At 45.2% G+C, this 21131-nt stretch overlaps 2 protein-coding genes across 2 annotated transcripts in view; one reads left to right on the forward strand and one right to left on the reverse strand.

Moving 5' to 3' along the window:
* Tmem135 (transmembrane protein 135) overlaps positions 1–6092 on the reverse strand; it is a 254888-nt gene extending 248796 nt beyond the window's left edge. The window contains exon 1 of the mRNA XM_031387279.1: positions 5970–6092. The gene's annotated coding sequence lies outside the window, so the exon portion shown is untranslated. The remainder of the gene's footprint in view (positions 1–5969) is intronic.
* A 132-nt stretch (positions 6093–6224) lies between these two features.
* Positions 6225–15001, forward strand: Fzd4 (frizzled class receptor 4). The gene is made up of 2 exons (XM_031387276.1): positions 6225–6868; positions 8892–15001. The coding sequence occupies exons 1-2, from the start codon at positions 6584–6586 to the stop codon at positions 10218–10220; spliced, it is 1614 nt and encodes a 537-aa protein (XP_031243136.1). The 5' UTR covers positions 6225–6583; the 3' UTR covers positions 10221–15001.
* The last annotated feature ends 6130 nt before the right edge of the window (positions 15002–21131 follow it).

The raw sequence follows: 21131 nt of genomic DNA on the forward strand, positions 1-21131 counted from the left end.
TAGTCAGGAGAACTATGAGAGAGGTAGAATAAAGAGTTTATTATAAATTCTCCATATGTGATGTTGCCTGCTGTTCCTGAAATCACCTAAGACTAGCCAGGGCTGCAACCAGGGAGAAAGGCTAGAAGCTGGGTGTGGTGTGTATGAAAACCAGGGCAAAATGGAACTCACAGTGATATGCTGTTTAATCACCTCCAAGCTTTGTCAACAGTGACTGGAAGGGCTCACTTAGTAGCATTTGGAGGAACTTCAGATCCAGCTGCTGTTGCATGCTAACAGGTGTGGCAACAGGTGAGTGACAGTATCCGAGTGTTCATGCTGTCTTGCACTCACACCTGACTTTCAGAGCATCAATCAACTGCTTCTCCTCTACTTCCAATGGCATGCTAATTTTTCTTATGGTCACCATTAATCTGGAATGATGTAAGGAAGGAAATTCTTAGAAAAGTAGTCAAGCCTATGGGTAGGATAGACAACTTAGCTGGTTAATGTATTTGCTGTACAACCATGAGGACCTAAGTTCAGATCCTAGTATCCATATGAGAGCCTGGGATGGCAAGTCTGCAACCAAAGCACTGGCAAGGGATAGAGAGGACTGACAGAGGAAGAGTTCCAAGGCTTTCTGGCTAGCTAACCTAGCTTAAACACTAAAATCCAAGCTCACTAACAGGCAATGTCTCAAAGAAGGAAGAGAAAGAAGGAGCAGGGGGAGGAGGAAGTGGAAGTGGAGGGAGGAAAGAGGAGGTAGAAGAGGAGGAGGAAGAAGAGGAGGAAGAGAAGGAAGAGAAAGAGGAAGAAGAGGAGGAGGAAGAAGAAGGAAGAAGAGGAGGAGGAAGAAGAAGAGGAGGAAGAAGGAGGAGGAGGAAGAAGAAGAATGAGGAGGAGGAGGAAGAGGAAGAGGAGGAGGAGGAAGAAGAAGGGGAAGAGGAGGTGGAGGAAGAAGAGGAGGAAGAAGAAGAGTTAAGAGCAATAGAGGAAGACATCAGATGTCAACCTCTGGCCTTCACACACACATACACACACACGTATGCATGGTTGAATGCATCAGCACACAAATATGTATACACAAGTGTGCATGCATACATATCATACACATACATACACACATACACACACGCATGTGTTCACATGCACTCCTGAAATATGCCAAAGAACCTTCCAGTTTAGCTAAAATGACTCAGTACCAAGTAATATAACTCCACTCTGTATCAATTCAGCATTCAAATACCTCTAATGGTCACACTTAGCTTCCAGATTAAGGTAATGGTAAAATGGCAAAGATGCTTCCACTTCACAGAACACAACAGTCCCTCCCCTTCCCTTGACAGATGGTATGAAGTCCCTCTATCTTTTTTACTAGTGCCTGTGTACAATGGTGGCTAGGTCATCCTTTGCCAGTTATTTTTATTCCTACTCATTTTCACTGAATCCCGCAAAGAGGTGTGTGTTTCTGAGACTACTATTTCACTGACATCCTTTCCTTGGTCTCTTGGAAACTTACCCATCCCTCAAAACTAAGCTTTTCTTCTCGTTTTTCTATAAACTTACTAAGAAATCATCCCCCAACTTATGCCATCTCCATTTGAGAGTCTCGCTCTATCCTGTGCTACACATAATTCTCAGTGACTTCAGCTGGCAATGCTCATATGGCTAATACATAGTGATAAGAAAATATTATAGTTTTAAAACAAGTAAACTCATCTGCCTCTAATTTAAACCACCATTTCAGCCCAGACAAATGTTTCATCATAGAGTGTTTAAGAATAGGCACCGTAAAATTTAAAAAGATAAATGATTGTCAAACAACCGAGTTCAGAAGAAAGCTGGACACCGTGAATTGTGCCTGAGTTACAAAGAAGGACAGGACCTGACTACATTTTGTTAGTCTCCTATATCTACCCACATTCTTAAGTGACTTCTATGGGTCAGTGAAGAACATGGCAGAACACGTAGAATGGCTATATACAGGCAGAATTTTGTGCATGACAATGAAAGTGGATGAAGTTAAGGGAGGCCAAGAAAAAGCACCAACCATAAAGAAATGTGTTTCTTTTGATCATGTGTGACTGTGAACTATAAATGCCTTAAAGGTAGGGACCATCTTGTATATGGCTACATACCTTGTCCGAGTACCCAGCTCAGATGACAACAACCTGCTACTATATATGAGCTAATGCTGTGAAAGTGAATGCTTCGATGAGCTTTGCCTGTGGGGGCATATGGTACATTTGCATTAATTTTAGCCTCCTGCAGACATTATTGGTTGCCAATCTGTTTACTATATCATCACCACTAATAGGAATTTCCAATGTTTCATCTCACACTTGCTAAAAGTATGGTGAATGGAACAGGACTTTTACTTGACATCAAGAGCCCTGTGATGATAATTCTATGCAGGCTAGTAACACAATGGACTAAGAAGGAACTTTGACTCTGCCTTTTAATAGCAGTTACTTAGTCTTTTAAGACTTTCAATTGCTCAGCTTGGATCGGGATTAATGTTCTCTTCCACCTGACCCAGCATGCATGTTTTTGTTTTATAATTAGTTTGGGTGTAAGTGTAGTGCCCAAGCTACTTGTAAACCGATGGGATGTGGCCTGGTGTCTCCCAGTGTAAATTGGGAGCTTGGCAGAGCCATAGTAAATTCCCAATAGGTACACGTATTAATCCCAGTGAGTTTCCCCTCCCAAACCAACCAGGGTAATAGTGAATCACTCTCTTGCATTTTCTATCAGGACAGCTCTTTGTGATTTCTAAATGTCCTGTCTAGATTCAAAGAAGCTGGTTTCTTCATGAGTGGTTGGAATAAGACTTTTCTTAGAAGCTACTGAATATGGATTAGTTGGATTGTTTCTCAGGAAATAAAAAGCAGGCTCTGGGGTGACCACTTCAACATTTAATTGGGTTAGCAAAGAACTACAAATAAGAGATTTTCCTTAGGAGGGAAAGCATGTTTACTGCACCCAACCCCTTAGGTGGTAGATGTTTTTTCTTTTTAACCTAACTGCTGGCCTCTAAATGGAGCTTTTAACTCAGGCACCATTACACAAATATATCAGTGCAGAAATGTCAGGTTGAAAATGTAACACATCACAGGAGTTCACTGGATCCCAGCCTCTCATTTGATTGCAAATACTGAGCCCTCCAGCTGCCCAGCCACCCACAGAAGTCATGTTTGTTGCAACTCCAAAGGGTTTGCATCCTAAAAACTAGAAGGCTGGACCAAGGAAATTGCCCTGCACTTGGGACAACGCCATTAGCGTCTGGTGACCTGTACTTTAGGGTAACTGCAGGTTCTTTTCATGCATCTCTATCTTTTCCTCTCAGACACCCTGTGCCTGTCACCGGCTGATAGACCTCTGCTTGAATCCCTCAGGGAAGTATTTTCTGTAACAAAGACAAGCACACTGTATTTGATACCAGGGGCAGTTATGGACCGTGTGAACAACTCCATGAGAAGGAGGCCAAGGGGCCATTCAGACGTAGCTTGAAGTCCTGGTCTTTGTTTTCTCTCCACATTCAGACTGAAATGTGATTCCCCTGGCTTTCTTTTTTTTGGAAAATACCTGTGATGAGTTCCCTGGCTAGAAAGAAAAGCTGTTGACAGGAAAAGCTTCTGATGGAAAAGGGGCTTCTTCATGTGTTCTCAAAGGAGACAAGTTGCTTCAAACATGCTTAAGCAGAGATTCCAGGCCTAGGAGAAGAGGTCAGGATGCTCCTAGAAAAGGTCATCCTTAATGGTAGACTAGGCTGAGAATTGAACACTTTCCTCTTTGAGAACAGGAACACAGGCACAGAGTTTAGACTATAGCAAACGGGCAAGTGAGTCCTTCTCTACTACATACTGAGTTGAGGCACCTTGGTCAGATTGTTTGAGCTCTCTAAAAATGCTTTCTCAGATGGTTGTTAATAATTAAATACAATGATGAGTATAAGTCATGGAACACTGGTGCAGAATAGGGTTTCTTCTGAAATTTGTTACTGATTTGATAATAGTGCCCCTTCAGCCAGCCAGCATCGTCCTGCCTATTTGTCAGGCGCTCTGTGAGTAACAGATCCGTCAGCCTCCTTGACTTGAGGAAGTTCACTGTTTCATAAACCATGCACACACCCTGCTCTAGGCGAAGTGCCAGCTGCACTCCAAGCCCACTTTGTTAAGTAGCTCCTAGTCTTGCAGGTCAACTCTTTGAGTAGCTCTCCAAACTCAGCTACCTCCACCTCCAATGTTGCTCAGGGTTCCCTGTGGGCTTACCAAGCCCAGGGTGTTTGTTTTGTTTGTCTCCTACGTGATCCTAGAGAACAGGGATCGTGTATCAATTTAATCTATTCATCTAGTTTGTTCCTCTTAAACAGTGAATAGGTCACTGCTTTCTTCATCAGATTATTTATGAATCCCTGTAAGCCCGTGCCACCTGTATATAGAGGACTCAACCTGGTCCTGAACTCCTGGGAAGTAATCTTGCCCTTCAGCTTTAAAAGGTTGGGCTCGGATTTGGTGGGTCCTATCACTGCTAACTACTGCTTTGGTTTAGCCTCAGTTCCCAAGTCTACTTAAAGGGCCAAAACATTCTTTACCAGATTATGACAATGACTTGAGAAGATGCAGCTTTTATATGCCCAACAGTTGCAGGCACAGAGGAAAATACCCCAAACAGCTGATTCCATTCTTACCCTCAACCAGGTCCAGCCAACATAAGAAAACTAAAGCTAGAAAATTTGAATGCATGTAGCCTTCCAATTTATACCTTACCTCAGCTGTGTGCCGGAAGATCAACTGAAATGGGAAGGCACAAAGAACACCAGAAAAACACAGGCAGGGGCTTAGGCAAACATACTTGAAGGAGAGGGGAGGGATCCCTTTACTGATTACCAGTATCCTCAAAATTTAGCACGAGACTGGCAAGCAAGTCTTATGATCTACATTTCATTTCATCATCTGTTCCAGATATAAACATAAAGTGATAGTAGAGTTAATGAGCATTATTAACCGATCACTGTGCTAGATGATCTACACTGCAGGCATTACCTCCTGTACTGAGAACCGCTATGTGACAGAACATGGACTTCACTCAGAAATTGGCCTACCCCTTGGCCAGTTGGAGGCTACTATTAGTCTGACCAATCGAGTAACAAGTACACGGCTTGGGAAATCACCTGCTGAGAGTTCCACTGGTCAAATGGGAAGCAGAGAGAGGGTGGACCCAACACAAAGTCCTTTCTTTGTGGGTGAAAAGGGGAGAAGCAGGATTGGAACACGGATGGAAACATTTGCCGATCCCCAGAGCGCTACGCAGAGCAAGAATGAGGACGAAAAGAGTGCAGGATGCAGGGGAAGGGTATCCCGGGTCTGGGAAGGGGCGTCCCTGTGGCTTGTGCGCCTTCCTCGCTTCGGGTGCACAGGTCAAGCCTCTTCCCTCCTGCGCTCTCACCCTCCCAACCTTATTTAGAAACCGTGTCCCCGAGACAGGAAGGGCGGCGGGCTGAGTAGCACGGAGCGTCCCGGCCTCATTTCCTTTCGAATCCCCCTGTGGAATTTCATTTCGTACAGTGAGGAAATCGGAGCGCGAGCCCATCGGCTGCTCTGTTGCTCCGGGGCGCCTCCCCCACCAGGGCTGGAGACCGGCTGCTCTCGGGCGCAGGTCGCGCCGAGCGCGGGGCGGGGCCGGGGAACGGGCGCCAGCCCCACCGGCTAGGGGTGAAAATTTCTGCGGACTCGCGCTGTACCAGGCACCAGCTCTAAGCCTTTCAGGCTTTATCGCTAATCCTCCCAAGTCACTTTACGGATGAGGAAACTGACGCGGAGAGGTTGGGCAATTTGCTCAAGGTCACACAGGAATCTGTGTAAACCCCAAATACCATGTTCTTTGTGTTCATTATTTTGCTTGATACAGAGGTGGCTACCGGGCCGGAGGTGACAGCTGTAAGGGGAAGGATGTGAAAGGGACATAGGTGTGGGAGCACCTCTCACCTGAAACAGGAGAGCAGGTTGGCTGGGCAGGAGCCACGGGGCTCCATCGACGCCTGGCCACAGCGTGCAATGGATCCGGGTGGGAGGACGCCGAGCGCCGGGAAGCCAAGCGGGGCGGGGCGGCTCTGGAGCGAGCAAGGGAGAGAGGATCAAGCCGAGGGCGGGGACCTGACCCTTACAGCGGGAGAGGGGCCCCGCCCCTTCCCGCCCCCTCTGCCCAGGGGGGCCTTTCATTGGACAGTCGCGTTGTCCGTCCCGCCCCGCCCCCGCCCTGCGAACCTCCAGCTCTACAGAGCGCTGGGGCGGTGAGAACAGCGCGGTGGAGAGGGCAGGCGGGCTTCGCCGAAAAGCCGGACTCGGCCGGCGCCGGGTTCTGGGATCGCCGCCTGCAGCCATGACCCTAGCAGTCCATCCCTCGGCCCCGGCTCCGGACGTCTGATATCCCGCACAGTCTCGTTCAACTGCTGGAGAGGCAGCCGCTGCTCCCTCGTCGCCCTTGGCGCCTTACCGCATTCCCTATCCGGAGCTGAGAGCAGCGCGGCCACCGGCGCCCCTGTGCAAACTGGGGGTGTCTGCTAGAGCAGCCTCCGCCGCTGCCGCCCGCGGCTCTGGCCATGGCCTGGCGGGGCACAGGGCCGAGCGTCCGGGGGGCGCCTGGAGGCGTCAGGCTCAGGCTGGGGCTGCTGCTGCAGTTGCTCCTGCTCCTGCGACCGACTCTGGGGTTCGGGGACGAGGAGGAGCGGCGCTGCGACCCCATCCGCATCGCCATGTGCCAGAACCTCGGCTACAACGTGACCAAGATGCCCAACTTAGTGGGACACGAGCTGCAGACAGACGCCGAGCTGCAGCTGACAACTTTCACGCCGCTCATCCAGTACGGCTGCTCCAGCCAGCTGCAGGTGGGCGCCCCTACCCCCATCCCTGGAGGACTCGGTAGACAGGGACTCCCAAACACCTTCCTTGGCATTCCTGACAGATCGAGACCCCTGCTCCCTTCCTAACTTGAGGGTACAACTCCTGGAAAAGTGATTTGCAGCCCACACCCCACCCCCCACTTTTCTGTCCCTCTTGGAGACTGGAAGCCAAAACGTTGTGTAAGTCATCTGGCCCGCGAAAGAACCTATTCTTACACCCCGCCCTTCCGTTTTTCTCCCCTGCCCATGTCTGGCCAAGCCCCTAACCCCAGTGGAGTTGAGGGTTATCTTTGCCAAGGATTCCTGCAGCCGCTGCTTGGTGGGCGAGTCCTGGCAGGGCAGCCGGTTGCACCTAAAACTTGGAAGGAATGATAAGAGACAGAACTTCGCCCTTCCAGGTCGCTCATCGACCTCCTTTCTGCCTGTATTTTTGGGTGTAGGTTACCAAATAAAACATCGCTGCCTGTTTTCTGCAGAATGCCCCGCCGTCGTCCTGCACTTTTTAGAGGTCATACAGGAAAGAGTGGTTAGATTGGCCTGAGTTCTTTCTTGTCCTTAGCGTTGGAGGCAGGTTTAGTGTTTGGAGGGACTGAAAAAAGCTCCAGGAAGGTAGTTTGCATATTTGAAGAACTTCTCCCCCATCCCTCTTTTTCCTTTTCTTGGCACTCATTAAGATATTAAAACTTTGGTAGTGTGTAATGACATAGAAATTCTTCCTACAATAATAAGTGAAAAGTAATTTGCATATATAGCATAGCTATAATTTTTCTTATACAGCGAACTCAATGGGAAGTGGATTGAAGTTTTAAAAACTTAACCCTACTCCTGTTTTGGTTGGTGAGGCTGAGTGGCTTTAATAAAAAAGAAAAAAAAATGGAGGTTAGAGTTGTCCAGGTTGAAACCTCAAGAAATATATAGTTCTGGCTGTGTCCAGATAAGAAACAGACATACAGTTTATTTACAGGCTCAGGTTTTTACATAGGTCATTGTAAAAGCTGAGTTGTGGTTTGGGGAAGATGATTGGGATTAGACCTATTGCTGGTGAAATATCCCTGAGGAAGTTTTGAGACTTCCAAACTAGGTTATAAAAGCTTAAGAAATGATCCTCTCACTCTCAGCTTGGAAACAGCACATAGTTGACATCAGTGGCAATTTTGTTGGAGAAACAGCTTTTGCAGGGATATATATTTTTAATTACATGTATCCTGGGGAGGCAGCCAAGCTGTTTTGAAAGACAAGACTGGATCCCTTTACATGCTGGAAAATAGTTACTTGTAACTCTAGACTTCATAGACAACATCTGTAAGGAGCCAAGGAGACTGTTTATCAATGCTGGAGGAACTGAGGACAGCAACTGGACTCTCCCCTGCTGCTATTGCAATTTCAGGGACTTAACATTTACGTCTTCCTATTGTGCTTCATTATTAATCACTGAGGAATTGCTAGCCAAACAAATCCCCGGAGACCAAAGACCCCCTGCCCATAGTTCCTCCTTGGAAATTAGTACATTTTCCATTTAAATTTGGGACTGACTTTTTAAAATTAAAATGTAAATTAGGGGGAAAATAAAACGGTCACAGGATGTATATATTTTAAGGTGGCAGAGAAATAAGGATAAAAGTCAAGCACCTAAGTGACCAAGCCAGTTTACTAGACTCTTTAGGTCTCTCAGATGGCAGCTAGAAGGAGAGAGATATTGTAAGTCACTTTTTAAAAGTTTATTTTCCTAAGGGTTGTGTGAAAAAAAGATTATGTAATTCTTCAGACACGTTTTAGTTATTTCCTCGTTTATGCTCCTGTGAAAAGGAGCACTAGAGCCCAACTAAGGAAACCATGTAAAAGTGATGGATTATTAGGCAGCAGCATCTGAGGTCAGAGTAAACAGACATATTCCCAGTAGGCTGGCTTACAAGCAGATATGTACACTGCCTGGAAGCATTCACTCAGCTCTGTGTTTTTGGTCAAACCCCACTCATTGTTTTCTTTGTTCCTGTCATTACTTTTCCAGTTCTTCCTTTGTTCGGTTTATGTGCCAATGTGCACAGAGAAGATCAACATCCCCATCGGCCCGTGCGGTGGCATGTGTCTTTCAGTCAAAAGACGATGTGAACCAGTCCTGAAAGAATTTGGGTTTGCCTGGCCAGACAGCTTGAACTGCAGCAAGTTCCCACCCCAGAATGACCACAACCACATGTGCATGGAAGGACCAGGTGATGAAGAGGTACCCTTGCCCCACAAAACTCCCATCCAGCCGGGGGAGGAGTGCAACGCGGTGGGAACCAATTCTGATCAGTACATTTGGGTGAAAAGGAGCCTGAACTGTGTTCTCAAGTGTGGCTACGACGCTGGCTTGTATAGCCGCTCTGCTAAGGAGTTCACGGATATTTGGATGGCTGTGTGGGCCAGCCTCTGCTTCATCTCTACCACCTTCACTGTGCTGACCTTCCTGATTGATTCATCCAGGTTTTCTTACCCTGAGCGCCCCATCATATTTCTCAGTATGTGCTATAATATTTATAGCATTGCTTATATTGTTCGGCTGACTGTAGGCCGGGAAAGGATATCCTGTGATTTTGAAGAGGCGGCAGAACCCGTTCTCATCCAAGAAGGACTTAAGAACACAGGATGTGCAATAATTTTCTTGCTGATGTACTTTTTTGGAATGGCCAGCTCCATTTGGTGGGTTATTCTGACACTTACTTGGTTTTTGGCAGCTGGACTCAAGTGGGGTCATGAAGCCATTGAAATGCACAGTTCTTACTTCCACATCGCAGCCTGGGCTATTCCCGCAATAAAAACCATTGTCATCTTGATTATGAGACTAGTGGATGCGGATGAACTGACCGGCCTGTGCTATGTTGGGAACCAGAACCTAGATGCCCTCACTGGTTTTGTGGTGGCTCCTCTCTTTACCTATTTGGTGATTGGAACGCTGTTCATTGCAGCGGGTTTGGTGGCCTTATTCAAAATTCGGTCCAATCTTCAAAAAGATGGGACAAAGACAGACAAGCTGGAAAGGCTAATGGTCAAGATCGGGGTCTTCTCCGTACTGTACACGGTTCCTGCAACCTGTGTGATTGCCTGTTATTTCTATGAAATCTCAAACTGGGCACTCTTTCGGTATTCTGCCGATGACTCAAACATGGCAGTCGAAATGTTGAAAATTTTTATGTCTTTGCTCGTGGGCATCACTTCAGGCATGTGGATTTGGTCTGCCAAAACTCTTCACACGTGGCAAAAATGTTCTAACCGGTTGGTGAACTCTGGGAAGGTAAAGAGAGAGAAGCGGGGGAATGGTTGGGTGAAGCCAGGGAAAGGCAATGAAACTGTGGTATAAGCTTCCACGTTCCTCATTTTGAAGGAAGTGATGCTGTGAATCTCAGTTTGAACAAACTAGAAACACTTCAGCATACACACACCCACATCAGCCCACCGCCCCTCACCCAACTCAGCATCAGAAGACCAATTATTTCGATGCAGACTTTGGAATGGTCCAAAATGAAAAAGCCAGTTAGAGGCTTTCTTTCAAAGCTGTGAAAAATCAAAATGTTGATCACTATAGCAGGTCACAGCTTGGAGTCTGTGGAGGTCCAGGAATTAGATTCCTGAAGTCCAGGGTGATGGTGTTTGCTCCTACTGGGTGGGATTTCAGCTGTGAGTTGATAACATGCGAGGAGAAAGATTAATTTTTAAAACTCTTTTAAATTTTAAATAGTAACTAGGTCTTGCAGATAGCAAAGTGATCTATAAACACTGGAAATGCTGGGTTGGGAGGCGTGTTGCAGAGTTTTATAGTTTGGCTGGTCTAACATAAACATCTTCTGGCCTACACTGTCTGCTGTTTAGAACTCTGGAGCGCACTCCCAAGAGGTGGTGTCAAAATCCTTCAGTGCCTTTGTCATAAAACAGAATTGTTTGAGCAAACAAAAGTACTGTACTAACACACGTAAGGTATCCAATGGATTTCTCTCTCCTTAAATTTCAACATCCCTAATTCTAAGCAGCCCCTGTTACACTAATGACTCAAAAAAAAAAAAAAAGGTTATTTTTATAGGAATTTTTTTGCACTACAGCATGCCTAATGAGAGGAAAAGGAAAGGTGATTCACTTTCTGACAATCACTTAATTCAGAGGAAAATGAGATTTGCTAAGTTGACTTACCTTACCGACCCCAGAGACCTATTGCATTAAGCAATGTTAAGCAATTGGGACTTAAAATATTTTAGTTTGTGTGATTGCATCTAGGCAGACGCCAGTCTGGAAGAACTGAAATGTTAAATTTCTTGGCAACTTTGCATTCACACAGATTAACTGTGTAATTTGTGTGTGTCAATTACAATTAAAAGCACATTCTTGGACCATGACATAGTATACTCAATTGACTTTAAAACTGTGGTCAACTCGCATTCTTAGTGTGATAGTGCCTTTCCCCCCCTGTAGCATAAGAATGTTATCGGAGTTTGGTCTACTTGCCACAATGGAGACTTATTCAACTTTTCAAAGGCAACTAAGGACAGCAGATCCAAATACTTGGTGCATAATTGTTCCTTAGTAATGGGCAAAGGCTCCTTATAAGATTTCACTGGAGGCAGTGTGGCCTGAGAGTATTTATATGATGCCTAATGAACCTCCAGAATGCCAGCCAGAAGCTGGATTGGTTAGCAGGGGATATGGTGTAGACTGAATGAAATGAGCTGCAAAGTCTAACAGCACGAGTCCTAATTGCCTTTGCTGAGGTATCCAAAGCCTTTAAAATTTATGCTTTAAGTCCCTCACAAGGGGGTACCCACTAGCAACCTATCAAAAGTTGAAGTTCTTTTAAAATTGTGACTGGTCTTTTTCTTAACCTGCCTTAGGCCTTTTAATCACCAGATCTCTGGGACAAAACATTGTACATGTCACAGGTTGCTCTCCTTGTATTTCATGCCTGTCTGCTTCAGAAACTGCAGTTATTTATTGATCCGTGCTTTTTGTAAGAGAGCTCTTAATGTTTTATCCAATCGTACTCTGTGGGGAAAAATTTCATGGACTCCAAATCCCAAATAGGTGTTCAAATTCTGGAGATATAAATTTTTAAAAATTGGGTCTCTCTCTCTCTCTCTCTCTCTCTCTCTCTCTCTCTCTCTCTCTCTCTCTCTCTCTCTGTTTGAGCTTTGTTTCTCACTACATTTTCTCCCCACACCCTTTGTTTTGCAAGTTCTGTAGATGTGTGATATCGAGATGCATATAAGGCAAGTTGTGTGTTTGGAAAGGAGAGTCTTGGGGCTTGTGAGGTAGAGACCTTCGTGGACCTGGGTGGCCCCCGGTGATTTACACAACCTGAGTACCTAGACTGGACTAGGGGGTAAGGCTCTAGGAGCATGAGAACTGATCCACGGAAAGGCCAATGTAACTCCTGAATGAGCTGCCTCTGAGAGGCAGAATGGTCATGCCTTGCACTGCTTGCAGGCAGTTCCCATAGCTGTCCAGGGCTCTGGAGTGTGCACCCAAGGGCAGATTCTGCCCTTTACTCACGCTCTGCTTCAGTGCCTTGGGAGTTGTGCAGTGACTCTGGCACAGGAAAGGGATGAAGAGCAAGGCAGTAGCTGGCTAGCTTTGCTGTGCAGACTTTGTAATGCGCTTCTCTTTGTAATGCTTCAGTGATTGTAGGACCAAGACTGCACCCTCCAAAGAGTGAGCCGTAGGTGCTGGGCATGTGTCAACAATAACCATGACGGCAGCAACCCTTTGGGTGAGACCGGCCACCTGCATTCTGAATGCTAGAGCTAGTGTACTGACAATTTTTCTATCTTCCCAGGCAGTTTGCCTTTTCAGGGGAAGGGGCAAAGAGGCCTGGCAGTTCAGACTGGTTTAATAGGCTTAAGCAACACCACAGAGTTGCCTGGTCTTCCCTTTCCTACCTCAGATGGGGGAAGAATGATTCCAGTTTCCAGGAAACGAACTTGATGACTGAGGAGTCCCCTTACCCATGCCTGTCAAGCATCCGTATCACTTCTTTGCATCATTCCCACAAATCTCTTCCTAGGTCGCTCTGTTCTCTCCCATGATTCCTTCTAAATTAATGACAGAAAGCACCAGCTTTGGTTCATGGCAATCTCCATATAAACTCCCTAGGAAAACAGAGTAGACCCTAAGGACTGGCTCCAGCATCTACTGTGGCTTTGGAGATAGCAGGGTCAGGGTTTGGGCTGTTCCACAGGACTTATACAGGCACATTTGAGGACTGCAGCATGCTGAGGGGGAAGTGGGGTTTGTTTTCCTTCCTCTGAGATCTGGAATAAGTACATGTGATTGTAATTTTCAAGAAAAGTCCTCAAGTTCCAGATATTCTACTAAGCACAACTAAGGACACCTCTCTCCAACCTCTTCTTTGATAAATGTCTTGGTCTTGCAGCAGAGGAACGCTGTGTAGGGTAGGAGTGACCAGAGCCACCTGGCTGAGCTACTCAGCTGATCGTATCTTTCTTCCCCTATGGTGACCCATTTCCTGGTTGCTGAGATGGCTGCTGAGCTGGCTCGGTGCCCAGAGGCCTGAAATAAGGGACAGGTGACACGATTTCCTGAGAGTTCCCTTTCTGTCATCCTCTCACTTGTACCCTAAGCTTTGTATCCCTAAATCCAGAACCAGAGACTTATTGTCTGTTGTTACCAGGTTCTGATCTGTGGTTCTATTTAGCCCTTCCAGCTGTGACTGTGGTGTTGAGAATTTAGTGTCTGTGGTGTTGAGTGCAAAGTTGGGCAATGGGACACCACGATGAAGCTGACATCTTTAGTCCTCAAAGAGCAGGCACAATTGAAAGAGGCCTCACCCGTGTGATGTATCTGCTAAGGGTCCCATAGTGGCAGTTAGGAAGGGAAACCAAGAGGGCACAGACTTTGGCAGGAAGTGCTTAATGAGTAAATTCCATCCTGAGACAGGGCAATGAAGAGAGCTGCTGTTCCTGCCAGTCATGATGAGCCCCCAGACGTGGGCAGCACTCTTTTGTCTTCTTATTGTACTTGACTTCAGAGTCCCAGTCTGAATTTGCAGGATGTGTATCAAAGGACCCAGGTTACCATTTTCCCTTCATGCTCAGGTCAAAGATCTTGGAACTCTTTCAAGAGCATTCTGCTCCTACAGATGATCACATCCTGGATCCCCAAGTAATAGATTTTGTCCCGCTGGCTCCTGGATAGGGTGCTCTGATCCTGCCTTTCACTATGCAGTCTGTACAGTAATGGCACAGTACCAAGAGAAGGTATATCATGTCCCCACCCCACCCCAACATGCTGCTTCCCCTAAAAAAAAAAAAAAAAATCACACTTGCCCTCCTAGTCATTGTTACTTGTGTTTGTTTTCCATTTGCCTTATTTCCCTTCTATACAGCACTCAATTCCTTGTAGTCACCCAAGCAGTTAGTAAAAAGTCAGTTTGTAATCCCAAATGAGTGACATCCTCACAGAACTTGTGCCTGCCGGATCTCCCAGAATGTTCAACTAATGACCAGTGTCATCCCAGAAAGCTGAAACAGGGTGACAGCAGCTCTGCCCCACAAAGGTGAAGTCTGTTCTCCCTCCCAGGTTGTGCACATTTCAAAGTCCTGAGAGTTTATCAGGCTGGGGGCCTTGACTTGACTGTGGCTGTGGGGAGAGGTAAGTTGGTTTCTAGAGCTTCCATAGTGGGACATCCAGACACTTCTGAGTTCCTTCTACCTCACAGAGATGATGTGAGGCTATAGAAGGCCTCAGGATGAGGTCCCAAGGCTCTTCATAAGAAAGATGAACTAAAATAATAATCCCAGTCTGCAGGAAGAGAAAATGCAGTTAGTGCTGTTTTGTGCAGCAGTTTACCGAGTTGCTCTCTGCCTCTTTCTTGGCTCCTCATGCCTCTCACTAGCTCCAGAAACCTGAAGGCAACCTGGAGCCATTCAGATAACCATGTAGAGGTACCAGGCTAACCCCGGCTAGACATGCTCTGAACAAATAGCTGAATTTCCAAGGAAATAGAGCCCCTTTTTAAGGTTGTACAAAAGTGTGTCTGCATTGATGTCTGTACTGTAAATTTCTAATTTATCACTGTATTAAAAAACTTGCTATTTAATTTTTGTATTAAAGGGAAATAAAGTTTTGTTTATTAAGTAGTGTGTGATGTGGTGTGTTTTTTGAAGGTATATGACAGTCCCTGGGAGGCTACATCCTCAGCACTGAGAAAGAAAAGGATCAGTTTGTTTGGCAAATTGAGAAAGGCTCTTTGGCTCATGCTGTTTTTTTGGTTTCCCTTGTGGGATTTCTCCTGGGTCATCAAAACTCCACAATCTAAGGTCGATGAAAGCACGTAGATCACATGTTGCTTTGGACATAGCTATAGTTCTCAAGATGTTACCCCAATGATACCTTCCCTCCCTTGGTATTTCTAAGAGTGGTCATCTTTCCTTTTGAAGTTTTTAAAAACAGATTTCTTATTGCTGCAGGAACTCCAAATCTCTTACACAATGGTTCTGTTTTGTGTATATCCCATTTTTCCGGGGTATACAGTCATTTTCAGCTAATTTTCTAAGGTGAGTGGTCTCTGTCCAATCCAGTAAAGTCTTTGAACTAGGCATCTATGTGAGCATTGGAGGTGAGGTGTAGCTCAGTAGTAGAATGCTTGCCCAGCACACGTGAGACTGGGCTTGATACCTAATTCTGCAAAACAAAACCAAACCAGCAGGACATTGTCATCATCTCCAGGAACATGGACCACACAGAAAACAGGACAGCTGCTGATGTCACCGTTGCGATCATCCCCCTTCGTTTGCTTTAAGTGCTTGCCACCTGTTAGCTGCATCTGAACACCACCCTTCCTGGGGGTGAATAAAATGCTCTGCACAAGCGTTTGTAATATTACTCTCCTTATCTGCAGATTTCTGTTATAACTTTATCTCAAACCCAAATGAAGGGAGGCATGTAATTTAAATTCTCTTCCCCGTAAGTCAGGCTGTGTTTCTCATTCCATTACCCACTTATTAAGTAGTTATGAAGTTAAGGGAAAGTCAACACAATCTGGAACGAGTTCATACTAATCCCTTGCACTTGTAGAAACACTTTCCAATAGAAAATACTGTGTATGACTTTGTTTTATTCCTGGGGTGTTTCTGAAGTAAGTAGGGCAAGCGTTGCTTGCAGAGAGAGAAAAACCAAGACTTTCAGAGGGTGAGAGTAACCCAGCGGAGCAGACAGAGGGCCAGAGGGTCTCATGTCTGGGACTTGGGATTTTGTTTTTCTTCTACCTGGGATTTTGTCTCATTTTATCTTCCTGTGGTTTACATTCCTGTGGTGTACCCTCAAAAGATGTGTTGAAGTCCTAATCATGGATATTTGTATCACCTTATTTGGAAAGGGGGTCTTGGTAGATGCAATTAAATGAATTGAAGCTCATATTACATTGGAGGTGTATCTTAACCCCATAACTGTTGTCTGCCAAATAGATACACTTAGACACAGGCACAGAGGGAAATGCCACATACTTAAAGAGTTTGAAGTTCTGCAGCTATAGGTCAAGAAAGGAACATTAAAGTTTGCTAGAGGCTTCCTGAAGCAAGAAGGAGAAAGTCGGAAAGCATTCTTCGGGGAACTTCCAGAAGGAATCATTGATTTCAGGTTTCTAGTTTCCAAACCTGTATGAGAATGAGCTTCTATTATTTTTGATTGGCCAGTAGAGATTACTTGCTATGGAGACTTTAGGGAACAGGAACTGAAACAAACTCCATCCTTTGATTTCATTAATGTACAAGTTTCATTGAGACCATGTGAAGACTGGCAGGCATCCTTCTCAATACTGAGTCCTGCCTATGAGCTTCTGTTTCTTAGGGATTATAAAGCATAATCACTACAGTAGATAGTTTTATCCATAAACTGGCTACCTCTAGAGTAAACTCCCTGATCCTTGACACTCAGCTAGTTTAAAGCGAACTTGGCTGATCTCCCACCCACCTACCCCCAGTGGGAGATCTGCTCTTGGAGCCAAGACCCTAACTGGAATGCAGGCTAAGGATTTCCAGCATTTCTGTGCTGAGAACTGAGTTTTCCCTTTCCCATTTTTAGCCTTCACATGCGATCATAATTTTAAAGTTGAGCTGACTCTTGACCAAGGAGGTCAGCCTCAGCCTCCTGTTTTTGGAGGTTCTGTGCACAGAAATAAACTACACTGGGAGAAGGGCTCAAACTTCTTAGCTTTCCTCTCAAAGCAGCAAAGTTGGTAGACTCTGGAGGATCTATCCAATGTTCTGCAAATGTGTTAGCTCTGCAGAGATTTAGTCCAAACTGCTTCAAAATGGACCTTGCCATCACCTGAGGTTCCTAGAGAGATCTGCTCTCTTCTTTCAGGTTCTTTCATCCTAAGGTTATCGTATCCATGACCGATTGATCAGCAGCCTGTCATGGCAAAGGATTCTGACCAACATTCCCACGATGGTCAGAGACAACACTGAGTGAATTACATTTCATCGTCCATCAGTTGCCTGAGTTCCGCCAGCCTCCCACCAAGAATCCTGTCCCCACTGAGAGGGAAGTTTTAAATACTTCCTCTGGGGATTCCTAGCTTGGGGGTGGAGGGAAAGAAAGAAGGAAATGGCAATAAAATGGAAAAAGATCACTAATTTTGCCACAGTGCCTAAACATGGTAACTACATACAGAATGAGTATAAGACTCAAAAGAGAGAAAATTGTTAACTTTACATAGATAATAATAAAGAGACAGGGTCCAGGACTTCTGGGAGAAGTGAGATTTTCATGGGCTATGACAGATGTAAAAGAGGGTGGGATCAGAGAACAAGAGCCTTGGGAAGGTGAGTGTGCACTCCTGAAAGCTACCACTGCTGGCAACAGGCAGTGTCTCTGGACCAGTTGTCACTCTCAGCTCCTTTATTTCCCTCTATGGATCTCTGCTAGATGGGAAGGGGTGAACGGGTGGAGGAAAGAAGAAAAGACTGTGTTTGCCTCTGGTGTTTAGTAATCCTGACAGATTAAGTTTCTCTTTCCAAAGGTTAGCTTTCAGGAACCATTTCTGTTCCTCACCCAACCGAGGTTGCAGTTTCTCCGGACAACCACGTTAAAGCAGGCCAAGGAACAGTTGAGCGCTTGTATGAGATTCTGACTCCCTCACATCCAATCCTGTTTTCACCCAAGAATGTACTTAATCTTGTGGCCAGGCTACTCTCCTAATGAGAGATTAAAAGATTGGGTAGCCAAATTTCCTGAAAGGCCTGAGGATTGCATCATTCCATTTGCTGGCCTGTAAGTGGCCAGGGTACAAGCCATGTGATGGAGTGATAAGTCACAGAGAAAAACTAGACCTAGGTCTGCAACTTCCCTCTCACCTCCTTGCCTTGTGCATTTGTCCCTGTATGCCTTTGTACATGTATGTGCAGATGTGTGTGTTTTCCTCTTGTCTGGAGTCTTTTCAATTAGCTTATGTGTGTTCTGTTTTCATGATGGAGCTCTTGTCTTCCCTGCCCTAAGAAGGTGCTCTTGGTCTTTTGGCTTGCCACTTCCTTTCTTCCTTATCACTATGTCAGTCTTGGTCTTTGTTTTGAACTCTGGGAGCCTTTCTGTGTCACCCAGAATGGTCTGCATCCATTCACTTACTAGATTAGGCCCCGGCAGCCTCTGAGCACCCAACAGGTTTCTCTATGTGTTTTCTGCAGCCTACAGTTGCACCTGTCTGAGAACACAGGTTTTGAGTATGCTTATAGAGGAAGAAAGAGGCAAAATGAGATCAAAATGAGAACAGGGGATGGGAGGAGCAAGTGGAAAGGCAGGGGCTTGGGAGCCTGAGTGACATGAGGCACAAAAAAGAAACCCATGGGTAACAAAAGCCACCACAATGGCAGGACTCTCTGGGGAAATGCTAGCACAGTAGCCTCCAAGAATATTCTCTAGCCTCAAACACAGGTTATAGAATAAAGACCTACCACACAGTGGTACTTATTCTAGGTTTCTGTTCCTTGCCATTTCTTCTTTGCCCTGACAAATATTTGAAGAGTGTCTGATGCATATTCAACATGGGAGTAGGCCAGAAATGGAGAAGGGAGGAGGTGCAGAACAAAACAAAACAAAGCCATGAGAGACAAACTCTGGCTTTGAGTCCCCAAATGTAGTTGTATGAACAGAGAAGAAACTTAGCTTGTATTAATAGGCTTTAAACCTGGAAAAAACACTGCTTTGTAAATGCTGGTACATTTACAAACAGCAGAATGAGTGCCCACTATGGGCCAGCCACTGTCCTGGGAAGGTGCTGTGAGGGACATACATATACCTTCCTTGACCCCTCCCTCAAATTGATGCAACTAGTTTACCACACCCATGATGTCATTTCTTCCTGACTCTAGCCTCAAAACTTCCTTAGCTTTAGCTTAGATAATAGAATGGCTCCTGAAAATTCAGCATCATTTAACCCTTTCTTGGCTGCTCTTATCTTGACATTCAAATTTTTCTCACACAACTTTGAAGAGAGGAGGGAAAGGGAAGAGTGAATGTAACAAACATCATGACCCTTAGAAGCCTCGCTAAGTTCCTCTTAATGACCTTCTAAATGCTATGTGTAAAGCATGAAAGTTAAAAGCTAGCTTGCCTTGATGTGCCATCAGAGACATTGAATCGTTAGATTCAGATAAATAAATTCTTAGATTCAGATAAATACCTCTAGTTGGATATCTTATCTAAATACATGTTGATTTATAACATTTGTGCCTGGTAGGGAATTTCTATAGGTGACTCTGCCACTTCTGTCAATACTGTCACACCGTAATTCTAGAACCCTAGTTAGATTGTTTTACAGATGTTTAAGGGAGTACATGCCTCCTTTACCTAAACTAAAAGGATAAATGTATGAATAAACTTGACCCTGTGTTGCCTGGAGGTAAGCACCAAGTCATTTCAGCATAATGTCTGAGATTCTTGGAGGGGGAGAGAAGCGCAGCTGAGGCCAAGTTGTGAGAGGGCTTGGAAGTGGTATTCTCTCCTGGGTTGGCTTTGGAAAGCAAAGAAAAGTCAGTGGAAAGCAAGAAAAGTTCATGTCTATGTTGGTGGCCTTCTGGGCTTTGCTGTTGCTGCTGTGTGGACTATGGGCTGGAAAACAGTCAAGACAGAGCTTGGATAAAAAAAACTGTGAAGGCAGAAAGGTAAGTGCTGAAGGGCATAGGGGGCAGGGATCAGCAATTGTCACATAAGACGCCATCTTGTCCTTTGCAACCCTGTTCAGTGAACTAAGACTTTATTTCTAAAATGTACTCCTCTGTCTCAGAGGTGAGTTGTTTGCTCTGTTCATTTGATACAGTGCCCTCAAAATGACCAGCTACAGATTAATAGCATGCAAGGTCACAGGGGTCGAATCACTGGCTCAGAGTGTCTGTAGGCGTAGGTTTGTCTGCGCTGTGAGACTTCCCTGAGAGGCTGAGGGTCTGTGGCACACCATGTTAGTGGAAGGCACGCATTCCTTACGGTAGAGGAAAACGTTTATTCACTTATGGAGTGCTCAGGGACCCATCAGCAACTCAGGACTCAGGAGTTTCCTGCCAGACTTATTTCCTGGAATAGTTGACAAAATTTCCTATTAAAGCCTTCATTTAATGGAGCCTTAGTCCCAGTCATTGCCTATCTTGATTTGCTCCATTAACACTTTCTTCACCAGCTGCTGTTGATAAAAGCTGGTGTGCCTGACAGGTCCTCTGAAAAAGATATCACCAGAACGCTTCTTTTTCCCTGTCTCTCTTCCTTTAAAATCAGAATTCTGGATAACATTTTCCACAATGAATGAGAATCCCACTTCCTAGGACTTTTTGTTTTTGTAAGCCCCTCTGTCCCCCAACAGCAGATCTTCCTTTTGGGTTTACATCAGCATTTAGCTAACTTCCTGAACATTTCACTCATTTCCTGACCCTATTCCAAGGAAGGGAAAACATCCTCCTTCAGAAATAAATGCAAATAATCACAGAGATTATTTCTATTAAATAAATAGTGTAGACACAATGGAATTTCCTGCAAAATGTCAATTTACCATGAATATTTCAACAAAAGCTATTGGCCACGGCCTCCCTAGTAGGTCTCATTGTATTTGTGGGTAGTCTGAGGAATGAGAACCATTTTGTTAGTCAAGGATGTTTCTGGAGAGGTAGGTTACACACAGCTGCACTGGAAAATTGTTATCATTCGGTCAGTAATTTTGAAGCGCTTTTATTTTTGTTTTGTTTTGTTTTGTTTTAAAATAGGAGTCTTCTGACACCTACTGGCT

Source organism: Mastomys coucha, unplaced genomic scaffold, assembly GCF_008632895.1.
Source record: "Mastomys coucha isolate ucsf_1 unplaced genomic scaffold, UCSF_Mcou_1 pScaffold21, whole genome shotgun sequence".
Classification (NCBI taxonomy): Eukaryota; Metazoa; Chordata; class Mammalia; order Rodentia; family Muridae; genus Mastomys; species Mastomys coucha.